Source organism: Monodelphis domestica, chromosome 3 (assembly GCF_027887165.1).
Source record: "Monodelphis domestica isolate mMonDom1 chromosome 3, mMonDom1.pri, whole genome shotgun sequence".
Classification (NCBI taxonomy): Eukaryota; Metazoa; Chordata; class Mammalia; order Didelphimorphia; family Didelphidae; genus Monodelphis; species Monodelphis domestica.
In genome coordinates, this window is record NC_077229.1 from 14,334,616 (window position 1) to 14,348,732 (window position 14,117).

The 14,117-nt window shown below is 58.0% G+C and overlaps 1 protein-coding gene across 2 annotated transcripts in view; it reads right to left on the reverse strand.

Annotated features, from left to right (window-relative positions):
* Window positions 1-14,117, reverse strand: part of PI4KA (phosphatidylinositol 4-kinase alpha) — a 114,548-nt gene that overhangs the window by 19,489 nt on the left and 80,942 nt on the right. The window contains exons 25-38 of one of the 2 annotated variants that reach the window (XM_056821354.1): window positions 13,773-13,897; window positions 12,915-12,996; window positions 12,333-12,416; window positions 11,926-12,015; window positions 9,157-9,276; window positions 7,691-7,783; window positions 6,537-6,693; window positions 6,324-6,451; window positions 5,209-5,367; window positions 4,801-4,952; window positions 4,057-4,164; window positions 2,289-2,416; window positions 878-997; window positions 200-279 (exon numbers count right to left, since the gene is read on the reverse strand). In XM_056821354.1, the coding sequence (XP_056677332.1) occupies window positions 200-279; window positions 878-997; window positions 2,289-2,416; window positions 4,057-4,164; window positions 4,801-4,952; window positions 5,209-5,367; window positions 6,324-6,451; window positions 6,537-6,693; window positions 7,691-7,783; window positions 9,157-9,276; window positions 11,926-12,015; window positions 12,333-12,416; window positions 12,915-12,996; window positions 13,773-13,897 (1,626 nt within the window). The remainder of the gene's footprint in view (window positions 1-199; window positions 280-877; window positions 998-2,288; window positions 2,417-4,056; window positions 4,165-4,800; window positions 4,953-5,208; window positions 5,368-6,323; window positions 6,452-6,536; window positions 6,694-7,690; window positions 7,784-9,156; window positions 9,277-11,925; window positions 12,016-12,332; window positions 12,417-12,914; window positions 12,997-13,772; window positions 13,898-14,117) is intronic. The other variant, XM_056821355.1, reaches the window with a different exon arrangement.

A 14,117-nucleotide genomic window follows, 5' to 3' on the forward strand; every position in this document is an offset into this window, starting at 1 on the left:
CAGCTGCCTGGTGCCAGGGCCCTCAGCTCTCCAGCATGGCCGGAAGGGTCTTCAAGAACCCAGGCCCTGAGGAGGAAGGCTTGAGAGCATGTTGGGACCTTCTAGGAGACCGTGTGAAGGCAGTGGCTCGGGCAGGAAGGTGAAGACGACGGTGTGACAAGCTGTGGCTGGCACCCACCACAGGCCCTGACCCACTCACCAGAAGGGACAGCAGCAGCGTTCTCCGCTTCATGTAGTACTTGTGGAGCTGGGAGCCTCGGTTGGTTTTTTTGGACATTCCTTGAGAGAAAAGAGAGAAAGAAACAGTGAGCGCGTCCGTCGCTTCTAGTTCCCAGTCACCAGGGCTGAGCGGTCCCGAGTACTCATGGCACCACCCAGCCAGCCTCTGCGGGCTCTGGGAGAGCCACATGGGCACCTGTGCCAGTCTTCCTCATCCCATGAGCACTTGCACGACCGAGCAGGGTCAGGCTGGACCCATGCTTCAATGCCGAGACCGGGGCCTCCCAGACCATTGGCTCCCCCAGACGTCTGTTGAATGGAAGACCTTGTCCGCGTCTCAGCTCTGCTACCCTCTGGCTGCTGGGCCATGGGTCAGGCCTGCCCCCTCTCCTCTGGGAGCAGGGGTTCTTCCTCGGGGCCTAGGCCTAAGGCTCCCGGCCCTCCCTGTCCCATAGCACGGCCGAGTGCTTTGGCCACAAGCTAGGATGAGCACGACGGTATGGAGATGCTGACGGCGGATGACGACGATGGTGCAGCCATTTCAAGCAGGGCCTCGGGCCGGGCGCCAGACAAGCCGGCAGCTGTGCCGAGGACGAGGACACAAGGCAGCCCCGAGAGGGAAAAGACAAGGCAGGTGAATAACAAAGAACTAGATGACCTGATTTCTTGGAGATGGTCGACATGCCGCTGGACAGTGGGTAAGTATTGATCCAGCCCTGGGTGGCCTGCTGTCGAGAGCCAACGGTTATGTCCAGGTTGCTCCGAGTGTCTTGGTTATCTACAGTCAAACATAACGTGGACCCTAAAGCCGAGCCGCTCGAGAAAAAGCACAAGGCGTTAGGGACCGAGCTGGCCCGAAGGGAGGACGGGCTGGGCCCGAGGCAGCCGCCGCTGCTCATTCCTCAGACTGGCACCGCAGGCCGAGCCCGCCCAGGCCTCCCCCTCCGGCCTCGCCGGCATGCTGGGACCTCCTGGCCTCCACGCTCTCTCCCCCACTCCAGATCTAGCTTTCTAAGCTCTCCGGTCTCTTCCTGAGGCACCGACCTGGATGTCGCTTCTCGGAGCCAAGGTGGCCCCTCTCTGCCTGACCGCCGTGATCTCTGCTGCCTGGCCGCCTCTCAGCCTAAGCCCCCTGGTGCTGCCCTGGCACGCTCCGGCTGGCCCCTCTAGGCCTCTGCATGTGCCTGGTGAGCTCCTGCCTATGCTCTACAGTCCAGCTAGAATTCTACCTCCTCCAAGAGGCCTTCCCAGTCTCCCTGCCAACCTCACAACTGGCTCATCAAATTCTCATCTCTCCCTGGCTAGGTGGCGATTTCCCTGGCGACAGGGCCGATGCCATCCCGACATTCAGTACACTTGCCAAGCTTGCCCACAGCTCAACTGGCTGGCTGGGAGATGTGCCCAGAGCCACAAAGGGCTCTAGAACCAGATCGCTCTGGTGCCAGGGCTCCGACAGACCTGCTGCCAGGCAGTGGGCTTTGCCATCCTGCCTCTGCCCGGGAGGTGTCCCGTCTCACTCTAGCTATTCTTTCAAGAGGAGGCTATGAGAGCCCCGTACAAGAAACGCTCCAGAAGGTGGGATCTGATGCCTCTTGGTCCCTGGCACCTCGGGGGCCGGCTAAGCGAGCGCCCTCTTCAGCAATGGATTCTTCCTTGTCTGCACTGTGGCCAACATGGGGGTTCCCGGGCCTCCTTGGGGAGGACTAGAGGCCCCTCAAGTTGGCTCTGACAGCATTCTCTCCGCAGTCCCCTAGCTGCTCTTGAAGGCACCTTTCTTAGTAACTCCACGTGAGGGACGCCAGGCAAATCAGGCTGCTGGCCCTTGGCACAGGGAAGTTCTTGGCTCTCCCTCTGACCTGGCCATCCAGATGTACCTGATGCGGTGCCAGGTGCCGCCATCTGTGCCATCTGTGCGATGTGAGCCCAGCAGCCCCCTATCTCCCAGAAAGGGCCAGGAATTGCATCTGTTCCATGTCTGTGAAGCAGGAGTCGGGGGGCTCCCAGGAGGAAGAGAGGGTGGGCAGTAGAAGGTCTGGCCCCGGCACCGCCCCCCAGCCCAGGCCACTCACCTGGGGGGACGAGCTGGCTGGCCGTGAGGTACTTCTTATCGGAGAACATGGCAGTCCAGAACTTGATCATGATGCTGATGTCCTCCCGTAGCTGCTTTCCTCCTTGGGTGGGGAACTTTGGGGGACAGCTGAAAACAACACAAGAAAAAAGGGGTTCGAGGCCCAATGAATCGAGGCACCCCGACGTCTCCCCCATCCCGGACATCTCCTCTGACCCCCAGCCCCAGGACAATCAATGTCTATCAAGTGCCCACGGTGTGCCAGGCTCTGAGAGCTGCCCTTGAGGAGCTCGCCACCTAACGGGGAGACGAGCAAGCAGTCACACAAAGCAAGCTTTGTCCAGGATAATTGGGAAATAATTGACAGAGGGAGGACTTCCTGGAGGAGGAAGGATTTGAGCTAGAGGCCCCCAAGAGCCAGACTGGCCAGTGGCTGGAACATGGAGGCAGCTGAAGAGAACACATCCCTAGATGGAAGATGAAGGGTTTCGTTCATGGAACTCAGGATGAGGATGGGCAGCTGGGACACAGTGGAAAGAGGGTGGGATACCGAGGCAAAGACCTGAGTTCAAGTCCAGCCTCACTCTTACTAGCTGTAGGACTCCAGAAAAATCACTTCATCTGTGTGCCTCAGTTTCCTCATCTGTCATATGGGAATAATAGTCCCAACTAGCACCTAGTAGAATGCCTGGCACAGAGTAGGTGCTGTGTAAATGTTGGATATCGTTACTATAATGAAGGCTGGAAAGGGAGGAGGGGGCCAGGTGACCAAGGACTCCGAATGCCAAGCATCTGGTATCCGTTGTTGGGGGTGAAAGGGAGTCCCTGGAGTTTCCTGGGGTGGGGGATGGAAAGGGTCTGTGCTTTAGGAATGTCACTTTGGTGGCCGAGTGTGGGACGGCCTGGAGCCAGCTTACGAGGTGGGCAGGGACTCCCGGGGCCTCTGGTCACACAGCTCCCATGAGGGCTCACTGACAGCAGCACAGATGGGGCGCTCAAAGCTTTGCCAACACTGCACGGACCCTCACAGCAAAATGCCCATCTTACAGATGAGGGGCAGAAAGGTGGCAGCCTTGCCCCCAGTCAGCCAGCTCAGAAGCAGGATTCGAACTCAGCCCTTTCCCCCATGGGTCCACTCCCTGCAGCTGTGACTCTCACGGCTTTGGGGTCAGAGGCTTTTCTACCATCTTCACTGTATTCTGATGCCCCCGCGGCTGGCAGAGAACCTTGTTTCAGGCTTTGGAAATGTCAAAGGGTCACCTCAGGGTCCACCAAGGTTGTAAGGATTGTGTGTGGGAACTGGGTTCCAATTCTGCTTCAGACATGTGCCAGCCAATGACGCTGGGCAGCCTTGTGGAGCCAGGGGGCAGCCCCTGGATGAATGGAGGAAGGAAGGAATGGAAGCGAAGGCCTGGCAGGCACCCCGAGGCTGATGGCGAGGAGAGTTCCCCCGCTGGGAGCACTCCGGGCTCACACCCAGGGCACACATAGCCAGGCAGGGGTCCTCCCACAGCCTCCAGGGATGAGGCCGAGGCTGGTCCGCATTTGTAGCCAGAGCAGCTCCTCAACAGGGATGGGGTCACCCCTGTGCCCGGGGCACGGTGCCCAGGCTGGCGGGCTCTCGGCCCCGTGGAAGGACCAACTGCCGTCATTCTTGTTACGGAAGACGCCGCCGAGGCAGCATCGAAGTGCGCGATGAGGGGAGCCTAGGTGGAGCGCGAAGCACGGCCGCCCGGGCAGAGCCGGGCCAGGGGAGGACGGACGAGTACCTGAAGTAGTCGAAGGCCGTCGAATAGACCTTCTCGCGAAGGACGTTGCGGATGGTGGCGTTGGGGACCACGTCGGCGTGCAGCAGGGACAGTCCCAGCGTCAGCAGCCTAGAGTGGGGCAGGCCACAGGGGCACGCGGTCAGGGACGCAGCACACGCCGGCCAGCAGAAGCCGGGCCCCACCCAGGCGAGCCCATCCCCGAGCCGCCACGACTACAGACTGGGAGTCCGTGTCCTCCTCTGTCCAACGAGGGCGATAACGACTCTCGTCAGGCCTGGGCCCAGGCCCCACGGGGCGCGCGTGCAGCCGGTGCCAGGACAGCCAGAGCCTCCCTTAAAGGCTGGGCTGGGGGAGTCACTGCCTCTAGGACACGTCCCCGTCTGGAGGGGTCTCACTGTGCCCGCACGGTACGAGGACAACCGCCCCTGGGGAATGGCCGGATGGAAGTGCTTGTAGGCCCCCTGCTCTGCCCACGGAGGGCTCAGGACGCCCACTAGCAGGGGAGGGCCCCTTTCCTACAGGAGTGCTCCAGGCTTAGGCTGGACTCGCCCACCTCTGCCCACAGATGCCCGGGTCAGTGGTCTGAGACCTTCAGAACGTTCCCAGCCCCTGTGGGCCTGCGGGGGGCGGGGGGGACAGGCTGAGCCTCTGGAGTCCAGTATGGGGGGGGCCGGCCCCCCCCATCACTCGTTCCTGCTCCCAAAGGCCTGAGCCGTGCCTCCCCCCCGCCCCACAGAGGCTTACTTGAAGCGGGGGCCGATGGCCGCCACGTGCCGGTTCATGCTGCCCTTGGTGCCCCCGATGTTCAGCGACATGGAGCGCTGCAGGAGGCTGGAGAAGATCTCCACTTGGTCCGAGCTGCAGTATTTGGCAATCTCAAACCTCTGCACCAGGAACTGTGGGCAGACGCAGGCCTGGCACTCAGGGCCCAGACTTCTCCCTCTCTCGTCACGTGCTGGCCTTCCCCACCTCCGCACGTTTGCTTAGGCTGCTCCCCGTACCTGGAATGCCTTCCTTGCCCTCCCCAGCCGTGAAAGACTCCTTCAAGCAGCAGCCCCTCCTGGGAGGCCTCCCAAGGCCCCGAAAGCCCCTTCCTGTCCCGTGATCGTGTGTGTGAGTTTAGGAGCCGGGCAGGGGAGGGGCGACACTCACGTCGATCCAGATGTAGTGGGGGGTCACCTCGGGGGGGCAGGGCTTCGGCTGGCTCGCTTCCGAGGCTGCCATGGGGTCCGCCTCCTTCGTCTCCGCAGAGAAGAGCCCGAACTTCTGCTCCACCGTCATCTGCCAGGCACCGGCCATCTCCCGCATGAACTGGACACACAAGGCACCTGCTCAGTCCCTCACGGCCACCCAGGTGGTCTGGGCCCGAGTCTCTGCCTGGGAGGGCGGCAGGAGCCTGGCACCGCCTGTTCCCACCACCAGAGGCTCCGAGCTGACCCTCAGTGAGGCCCTTTCAGAGAGGGGGCACACAGAGCGCAGGCTTTGGGGTCGGAAAGCTCTGAGTGCAAATCCCACCTCAACAGCTGTGCGGTTCTGCCTGCCCCCCTGCACCTGGTAATCCATTTTGGGTTCAAGCTTCTGCTCCAGGGAGGCCCTGGAAGCTGCAACCAGGGCTCTGCTGAACCCCAGAACTCTGGAGTTACCCACATTAGCCACAGAGCACCGCACAACCCTCCTGGAGGGTGGCCGAGCAGGGCACGGAGGGGGAGGGGGCTGGAGCCAAGCGTCCGGTTCTGGTGCCGGGCCCCGGAAAGAGAGAAGGGCTCCGCCTGGGCCCACAGCTCTGGGCAATCAAGGGGCTGCTCTGCCAACCTGAGATTTTTAATCCCGAGTCATACAAGACAAGGCAGCAGAGCGGGCAGAAGGGGCAGCTGGGTAATGGCCAGCGCAGAGGAGACGGCGCTCCACACGGCGCCAGGGCCCAACCGAGGAGGCCTCACTTCCCTCACGTCCGCTCCGGGGGGAGGGGGCGCGAGGGGCCCGCTGCCCCCAATCCGAGGGCGCCACCCTGAGCTTTCAGGAACTTCCTAGACCGATACGGATGGGGACCGGTGAGGACACAGACACTGGGGCCAATTCAGACGCCCACAGAGATGGAAGTGGAGATATAAACACAGGTGGAGACAGAGACGGAGATGCAGACATCAGCGTACTCGGGCGTAATGCCGATGCAGACGCGGAGTTGTAGATAGACACAAAGGCACGGAAACAGACAGACGTTTACAGGCACAAATGTAGACTCAGACAGACAGACGCAGAGCCCTTACCGGCACCTCGACGCCGTTCTTGCTGGCGAGCAGCCACTCCCAGCAGGCGATGGCCGTCTCGATGCCCTGCTCGTTGAACATGCGCAGGGGGCCCCAGCACAGGTGGTGCAGCAGCTGGGGGTCGCACTCTAGAAGCGAAGGGCCAGACGAGAAGCCGGTGAGGCCGGCCCGGGGCCCCCCCAGGCCGCCCCGTGGGCCGCTGCCCGGCGCTACCTGGCAGGCTGATGAGCATGGCCGTCAGCTTGAACATGGCCTGCGAGTAGGCCTTGGGCTCCTGCGAGTCCAGGGCCGAGGTGAGCTGCTGGATCATGAGCTTTTTGAGGTCGGACGTGTGGCCCGTGCTGTCGGAGAACTGGATCATGCCGTAGACCTGCGGGCAGACGGGGCACGGTCAGGAGGCCGCCTGGGGTGAGCCTCCACCAGCCTCCCCCCACCCAGCCTCGGTCTTTCCTGCTGTGGAAGACTTCGGTGAGAGAATGATTGGACAGCCTGGACACATCTCACGGTGCCCTACGAGGGTGGGCACTCCCTGTGCTGCCACCCTGAGTGTGGGGTTCAGTTCTGGAGCTGGAGAGCCTGCTGGGGCACGTGATGGCCCACCCACAGGGAGGGTGCCCGGGAGCAGACCTCGTTCTAAGCATCAGCACCATCTTGGGATGCTGTGAGCCAGGAGACCAGATGGCACGGCATGTCAGAGGGAGCCCCACAGGGCCGTTAGGCCCAACAGGCACACGTCACCAAGCTAGGTAGCTGCCAATGGGCCTGGCTGGCAGCGTGCCAAGAGAATACCAGAGAAGCCAGAGCCTGCCGGGTGCCTGCTCCAAGGCAGCTTTCTCTGCCAGCCCTTGAGGATGAGATCAGGAGCCCTCGGCCTCTCCTGGCTGCCCACACTCCTCACACCTATGGCCGTGGGTGCCCGCCTGTGTCTCCCCAGGAACGACTGACCCCCCACGTTCTCAGAGAAGAGCCCAGCTGGTGCCTAATGCTCTGGAGGGGCCACAGCAGTATGTGGAGATGAAGGGCAAAGCCTGGCATCTCTGCTTTTGGTCCGTCAAGGGCCAAATGACTCCGTGCAGCCTGGAGGGCAGGGCAGTCTGCAGAGCCTCTGGGACCCCAAGATGGTCCTTCGGGCACACTAAGGAGCAGAAAGGCTGCCTGAGGGCACAGCTGAGGCTGGGACTCTGTCTACATCACAGCCAGGGTCTGCTCCATGATCCCCGTGGTTTGTCTGGTACAAATGCCAGCTCCTGCCGGGCATGGTGGGTCCTTCACATTCAGCCTCCCTCTCCAGGCACACGACGCCCCTTCGGGCTCCAGGGTCCCGTCCTGCTGGCTTGTGCCCTCTGGGTCCAGGAAGGGGGCATTACCTCGCCCGCATAGCGATTGCGCAGATTCAGGGAAGCCATGAAGTTGGAATAGTCTTTCGTCACACACGCAGGCCGCTCTGTGAGCTGAGTCAGCTGGGGAGGAGATCAGAAACGTCACCCTGGCATGGCCGGGTCTGGGCACAGCCGGCCGGGGGCTCACTATCCCCTAGGAAGCTCTGCTAGGACCAGATGGAAGCCCCTGTGCCGAGGCCCTTGAGCCTTCTAAGCAACCATTAACCTCGGGTACAGTGACCAAGGCTGAGGGCAGGATGAGCAGGAACGAGCGACGCCTCTGGATGCTCTGTGGGCTTCTCCCTGCCAGCAGCCGCATGAAGGCACTGAGCTGCCAAGCGGAGGCCCCGTGGACAGGGAGGGAGAAAGGAAGGCTGTCATGGCGGCCAGGGAGTACGAGGTTAGCCCAGAAAGGAGGGCATGAGAAGGGGGCCAGAATGAGCTGCCAATCTGCCATCCAGCCACAGCACAGGCACCCTGGCAGAGGAGAGGAACCCCCTTTCCAAGAGAGAAGGGACCCCAAAGTCCAATGTGAGCAAGCCACAGTAGCAGCTGCCAGGGTGCCTAGCACCAGGTGCAGCCCATGTGCCCTCTGTCCCAAGGCTCAGGTTGAAGCTTTAGGAGGGGAACACCCGGAGACCTGGATGAGCCCTGTGCCCACCAGCCTCGGGCCTGGCTCTCTCTCCTTGTTGTAGAGGCTTGTGAGATCCTCTTTGAGCACCAAGGGGGGGGGAGCCCCCAGAGGATGTGACTCCCCCACCCAGGGCAGCAGGGGAAGACGGGGGAGCCCAGGACGGGGAACCCCGCCGGCAGACAAACTACAGATCTCTAATATACCCGGGTCCTTTGACATGGTGACTAGAGTGCAGGGCCTGAAAGCAGGAAGGACAGTTCAGATCCTGCTACAGGTACTTCCTCGCTAGCCTGCTGCATGCCTCAGTCTCCTCATCTGTAAAATGGGGAGAGCCTCTCTCTGACAGGCCTTGGAGCCGTGGTGGGAGGTGGTGTGGTCTGGTGACCTCCAACCTTGGGTTTTTGTCGAGAGGGTTCTAAATCAGGACCTTTTGCTGTGGGCCCCCCTGAGGACCTCGGAAGGCTTGCCCGCCTCCAGGCTATTGTTTGGCTCTCACCACTTCACCCTCTGTAAACTCCAGGGCTCTCAACACAAAATGCTCTGGTCGGCCTTTGAAGCCCATCCTCCCCTGCCCCCCCCCCCCTCCTGTAGGCCTGGATGCTCTCCCTCAGCCACTCTGACCACTGACCCCCCCCCCCCCCAGCTTCCACTAAGGCCCAGCACACATCCCGCCTCCTCCAAGAAGCCCCTTGAGGGCAGAAGTGCCCCTGGCACACCTCGGGTGCTTAATCAGTGCCCACTATTATTAACACATCTCCTCCTGGTCTCTCACCCCCCTCCCCAGACTCCAGGACCTGGCCCATAGGCAGTAGAAGCTCACCCCCAGGGTGGTGTTCCACCGATTATAGCCAGCAAAGTGAAGGATGCTCTCCGTGGCCATGGCCAGGCCCGTGTGCTGGGACAGACCTGACATCCAATTCTGGTGCTTATTCAGATATTCCTAACAAAGAAAATCAAGTTTTGTCAAAAAGAGAAAATAGTGGCATTTCATAAATTAAAGGGTACCTGTAGTAGCAGGGATGAGGCCTGAGGCCCCAGGTTCAAATCTTGATCCGGTTGCTCCTTGGGTAGGGGGCTCTGGCCATCTCCCTCATCTATCTAGGAGACTAAGACCCGGGGCAAGAGGATGGACAATGGAGCTCTGCCTGGCTGCAAAGATCTAGAGGCTGGACCAGTCTTGGTCAGGAAAACCAAGAAAGCAATCCCAGGAAGTCATTTTTCCAGCCCGGGAGAGCACAGAGGGAAGGTCCGGTGTGCCCTGCACGCACCACTGAGAGGGTTAGTTATGTGCCTGGGCAAGCGGAGGCCCAGATGATGAGAGGGAGGGCGGGAAGCCTGGTCAGGGACTGCCTGGCAGCTCCCATCTCTCCCTTCCCAGCGCCAAGTCAAGCCTCTGCTCCAGGGTGATGGGTGGCCAGGTGGGGTTGGGGTCCCACATCCAGCCCCTCACTGGGCCTGCAGGTCTCTCCTGAAGCTGGGTTCAGCAATAGCTCCTGGAACTCTGACCAGGGGCAAGCCAGCAGCTGTGCAGACTCAGACCAGGAGGGAAGCATCAGATTCACAACACAAAAAGCAAGTAGGCCCCGCCCAAGTGGTTTCTGAGCTCCTAGAACAGAATACTTGATACAAGAAAGCAGCAGAAATATCCAAGAGGATTTAAGTTCAGGGCAGACATTACCTACAGAAGTGGGCAACGGCTCTCTCCAACATAGTCTGAAGTCAGAAAATGGGCTGAAAGAATGAGAAAATGCAGGAAGAATCCCACCACAAAAGCTGTCATGGTGATAACAAGAAGAGGATGACTCGTAAAAAATCCTACAAGCAATGTCTCAAAGGAAAATCGAGCTTGGACACAAGTTCAACTCCAATTTCTCAAAGGAATGAAGCAAGAGTTAACCAAAGAAAGATTTTTAAAAAGCAAATGTGACAATGTTTAAAAGGGAAAAAAAAGCAAATGTGAGCACTAGAGGAAAAATTGGGAAAAGAAATGAGAGCTATAGCAAGAAGGATTGGAAGAAGAATGAAAAGCTTTGAATAAAAAAGATAAAACCTTACTCAAGAAACCAATTCCCTGAAATAAGAATGGGCCAACTTTAGAAGACAAAGACTGTGATGAGAAATATTACAAAACAAGCTAAGAGACTCCTAGCAAAAACATATCCCACTGATGCAGCTGAAAAACCTTAATCAAAAAAGGAATGCCATAAAAGGTCCTCATAGTCTATATTTCAACAAATCTTTAAAGAAAACTGCCCGGGCCTCTTAGAAGTAGAGGCTGAAGTAGAAATAGAAGCTTCTGGTCATCTCCGGAAAGAAACCTCAAAATGAAAACTCCCAGGAACAAAAGAACAAAAAATCAGGGGAAAATTAGTCCTTAGCAAAACAACAAAGGAGAATGGCTCTTACGCTTGTCATCAATAAAAATGAGAAAGAATTAATCGATGAATTGTGAATGCAACCCCAAACTCCAGAAAACCTACGATTTAAAAAACCTCAAATAGAAATCTTAAAAAGCAAAAACAAAAACAGCAAAAAAAAAATTCCTTTCCATTTTATTATCACTGTTTTTGTTTTTTGGTTTGTTAATGTCTTTGGGGAAAAAAAACCCCAACATAAAAATAGATGAGCTTTTAAAAAAAAAAACCCTAATTACCAGTATTCAAAAATGAAAAGGTGAACGCATCACTAATGAAGGAGAAATAAAAGCGACGATTTTGTACAAATACGTTACATTCCAATCAAACTGACAATCTAAATGAAATAGATGAATATTTCCCAAAAAGTAAAATGCCAATAGAAACAGAATAAGAACTAGAGGAAACAAATGGCTGAATCTCAGGAAGAAAGAGGCCATAGACATCCAGGACTGGCCTTACAAGTGAAGCCCCTGAAAGAACAGTGTGGAAAATACTAGGAAAAGGAGGAGTCCAATTGATTTCCTTCCATCCTACAAATAGAGCTCGGATACCCAAGTCTAGAGAAAGAATATATTTAATCCAAAGATGTACAAGACCAGGGTGGTTTTACACCAGGAATGCAGGGATTGTTCAGTATCAGGAAAACGATAAACATACCACGTCAATACCAAGAATAACAAAAATCACAGGATTATATATCAACAGAGGCAGAAAAAACTTTTACAACCATTCCTATTAAAAAATATTGGAAAGGGGGCAGCTGGGTGGCTCACTGACCAGGCTGGGAGTTGAGAGATCATAGGTTCCACTCTGACCTCAGACATTTCCTGGCTGTGTGACCCTGGACAAGTCACTTAACTCTGCTGCTTATTCCTCAGCACTCTTCTGCCTTAGAGCTGATAATCAATATTGATTCTAAGACGGAAGGTGAGGGTTTAAAGAAAAAAAAGAAAGACAGATGGATGACAGAGCACTTGTTCATGGGTAGGCCGAGCTAACAAAAGCACACTTTATAGAGCTAGAAAAAATAATAAAATTCATCAGGAAGAATTCATGCTCTTTCCCCATTTGCTCAACTAGATGTCTGCTGCTCTCTTCTGCTCTGGGGCTTCCCTGAATGAGGGTCTATAATGGGGGGGGTCTCCCCTGCCTCAACACCCCACCCCCCTCACCTGCAGGTGGGACTTGGTGACTGACGGGGCCCACTTCATGGCCTCCTGGAGGATCATCCCGCAGCGGGCGGCAAAGTCCTTCACGATGTTCTAGAAGAAGGTTTGGGCGTGAGGAGTCGACTTGGCTATCTCAGCCCCACTAGGCGCTGCGGGGAGCTTGGTATCTCCACTGAGCCTGGACCCCAAACTCCACAAGCTCTATTTCAGGGCCCCATTTCCCAGATGGAGACACCAAGGCTCCCCTCTCTACCTCCATGAATGGGCCAGAAACAATGTCCAGTGACTAAAGGCTGGGATGAAAAGGCCCCCTGCCCCAGGCTTGAACCTGTCCCCCACCCCAGAACAGAGCGCCAAAGGAGAGGCAAAGGTGAACCCCCGAGCCAGAGTGGCCGAGGCCGGCCACTCACCTCCCGGGCTTCGCTGGTGTCCGGAACCGTGATCCGATATGGGGTGTCTGGGATCTCATAGTAAGGCTGGTCCTTGTGGATGTCCTGCAGGGGGAAGATGTCAGCCGGGGCCCAGGCACCTCCACTTTTGAGACCTGGGAGGCCGGTGTACAGGGCTCGGGGCAGGCACTGGACTTGGTCATCTTTGTGTCTTTAACCCCTGATCTTCTGTCTTAGAATCAATACTGAGTATCGAGTTCAAGACACAAGAACAGTCAGGGCCAGGCAGTGGGGGCTAGGTGACCAGACCAGGGTGACACACCTGGATTGGAACCCAGGACCTCCCATCCCCAGGCCTGGCTCTCCACCCTCTGAGCTGCCCAGCTGGCCCCTGGGCTTGGTCATCTTGGAGCTCTCAGCTCTAATCTGCCGAGGCCTGTCCAGCCATCACTCCCCTCACCCACCCTAAGGATCTAAGGATCCCAAACCGCTGGCCGGATGTCCTCTGCCAACCCCTTCTCTCTCCTGTTGTCTCTGTTCTAAGGCTGCATCTGGCTCTGATGCCCTCTGCCTGGGGCCCCCAGCCCCAGGGCCCACACTCACAGCGCCCAGAGACAGAGACAGAGTCTGCAGGATGTCCAGCATGGTCTTCAGGACAGTGCCACTCCACAGCAAGTGGGGAAACCTGCGGGGACCATCCAGACGTGTACCTGAGACAAGTGGCCTCCCCCTGGCCCTCCCTCCTCGGGCTCTTGGGAGTGCCATGGTGGGCATCAGGAGCCCCCGGGCACAGATGGGCACAGGCAGCTCCAAATGACACCCAAAAGAGGGCCCCGCTCCTGCTCAATATTAGCCTGCCTGGAGGCTGGGCCCCCCATCCAGCTCTGCCAGCTGCCTTCAGCCAGTCTCACCGGCCCAAGATGGCAGGAGGGGCGAGGGGCAGCCTGGCAGAGAGGATCCTGGGTGTGAGTCCTGCACTGGCAAACAGTAACAATAACGCCAACAGCAACACCTGAAGGGGAGCCGCAGGGCCGGGCTCACTGTTATCTCCAAACAAGGACTGGCCCTCGTGCCTCCCAGTGTGATGGCATTGGGCATCATGCCCAGAGCCCGAAGCCACACACAGCCGTCTGGGGGAGCAGCCCCCGGGGGTCTTCAAGGACAGGCCCGTACCTCCTGCCCCTCTATCTCCCTCACAATAAGGATGTCTGGATTTGGACCCAGGAGCCCCAGGTGTGCTTTGGTTTTTCGGTGGGAGGCGCTTCTTCCTTCAGGAGGCCTGCCAGGGTTAATCCCTCTCCTTTCACACTCTCGGTTCCACTTCCTCCCCCTTCCCTCCCCTGACCCAGAGATAAAGGACTTATTGTCACCGGCCAAGGCCACAATGGAGCAGCCACACGGGGCTCTCCTGGACACCCAGACAACGCCCTGGCAGTGCCAAGGGGGCACCGGGGAACGTACTTATCCACCAGTCCAGACAGGTACTTGTCGGCCACCCGGCGGATCCTCTTGTGAATGTGGTTGAAGTTGACCAGCAGGAACTGGGCGTGGCGCTCGAGCTCTGCCTCGTTTTCCTTGGTCTTGGCCTGGAGGGTCAGGAAGGACGTGGTCTGAGGGGCCCCGGCGTATGGCAGGATCGTGTCGGAGGGGAGACGAGCACCAGAGAAGGCCCAGGGCCTGGCTCGGAGCCACGTCACACAGCCTCTCCGGCCTTGGTTTCCCCGTCTATAAAATGGGAGCCCCTTCTCTACGCCCCGCGCCCTCTGGAGGCCCCCCGGACGCTGCCCGCAGGGGCTTTCTGAGTGG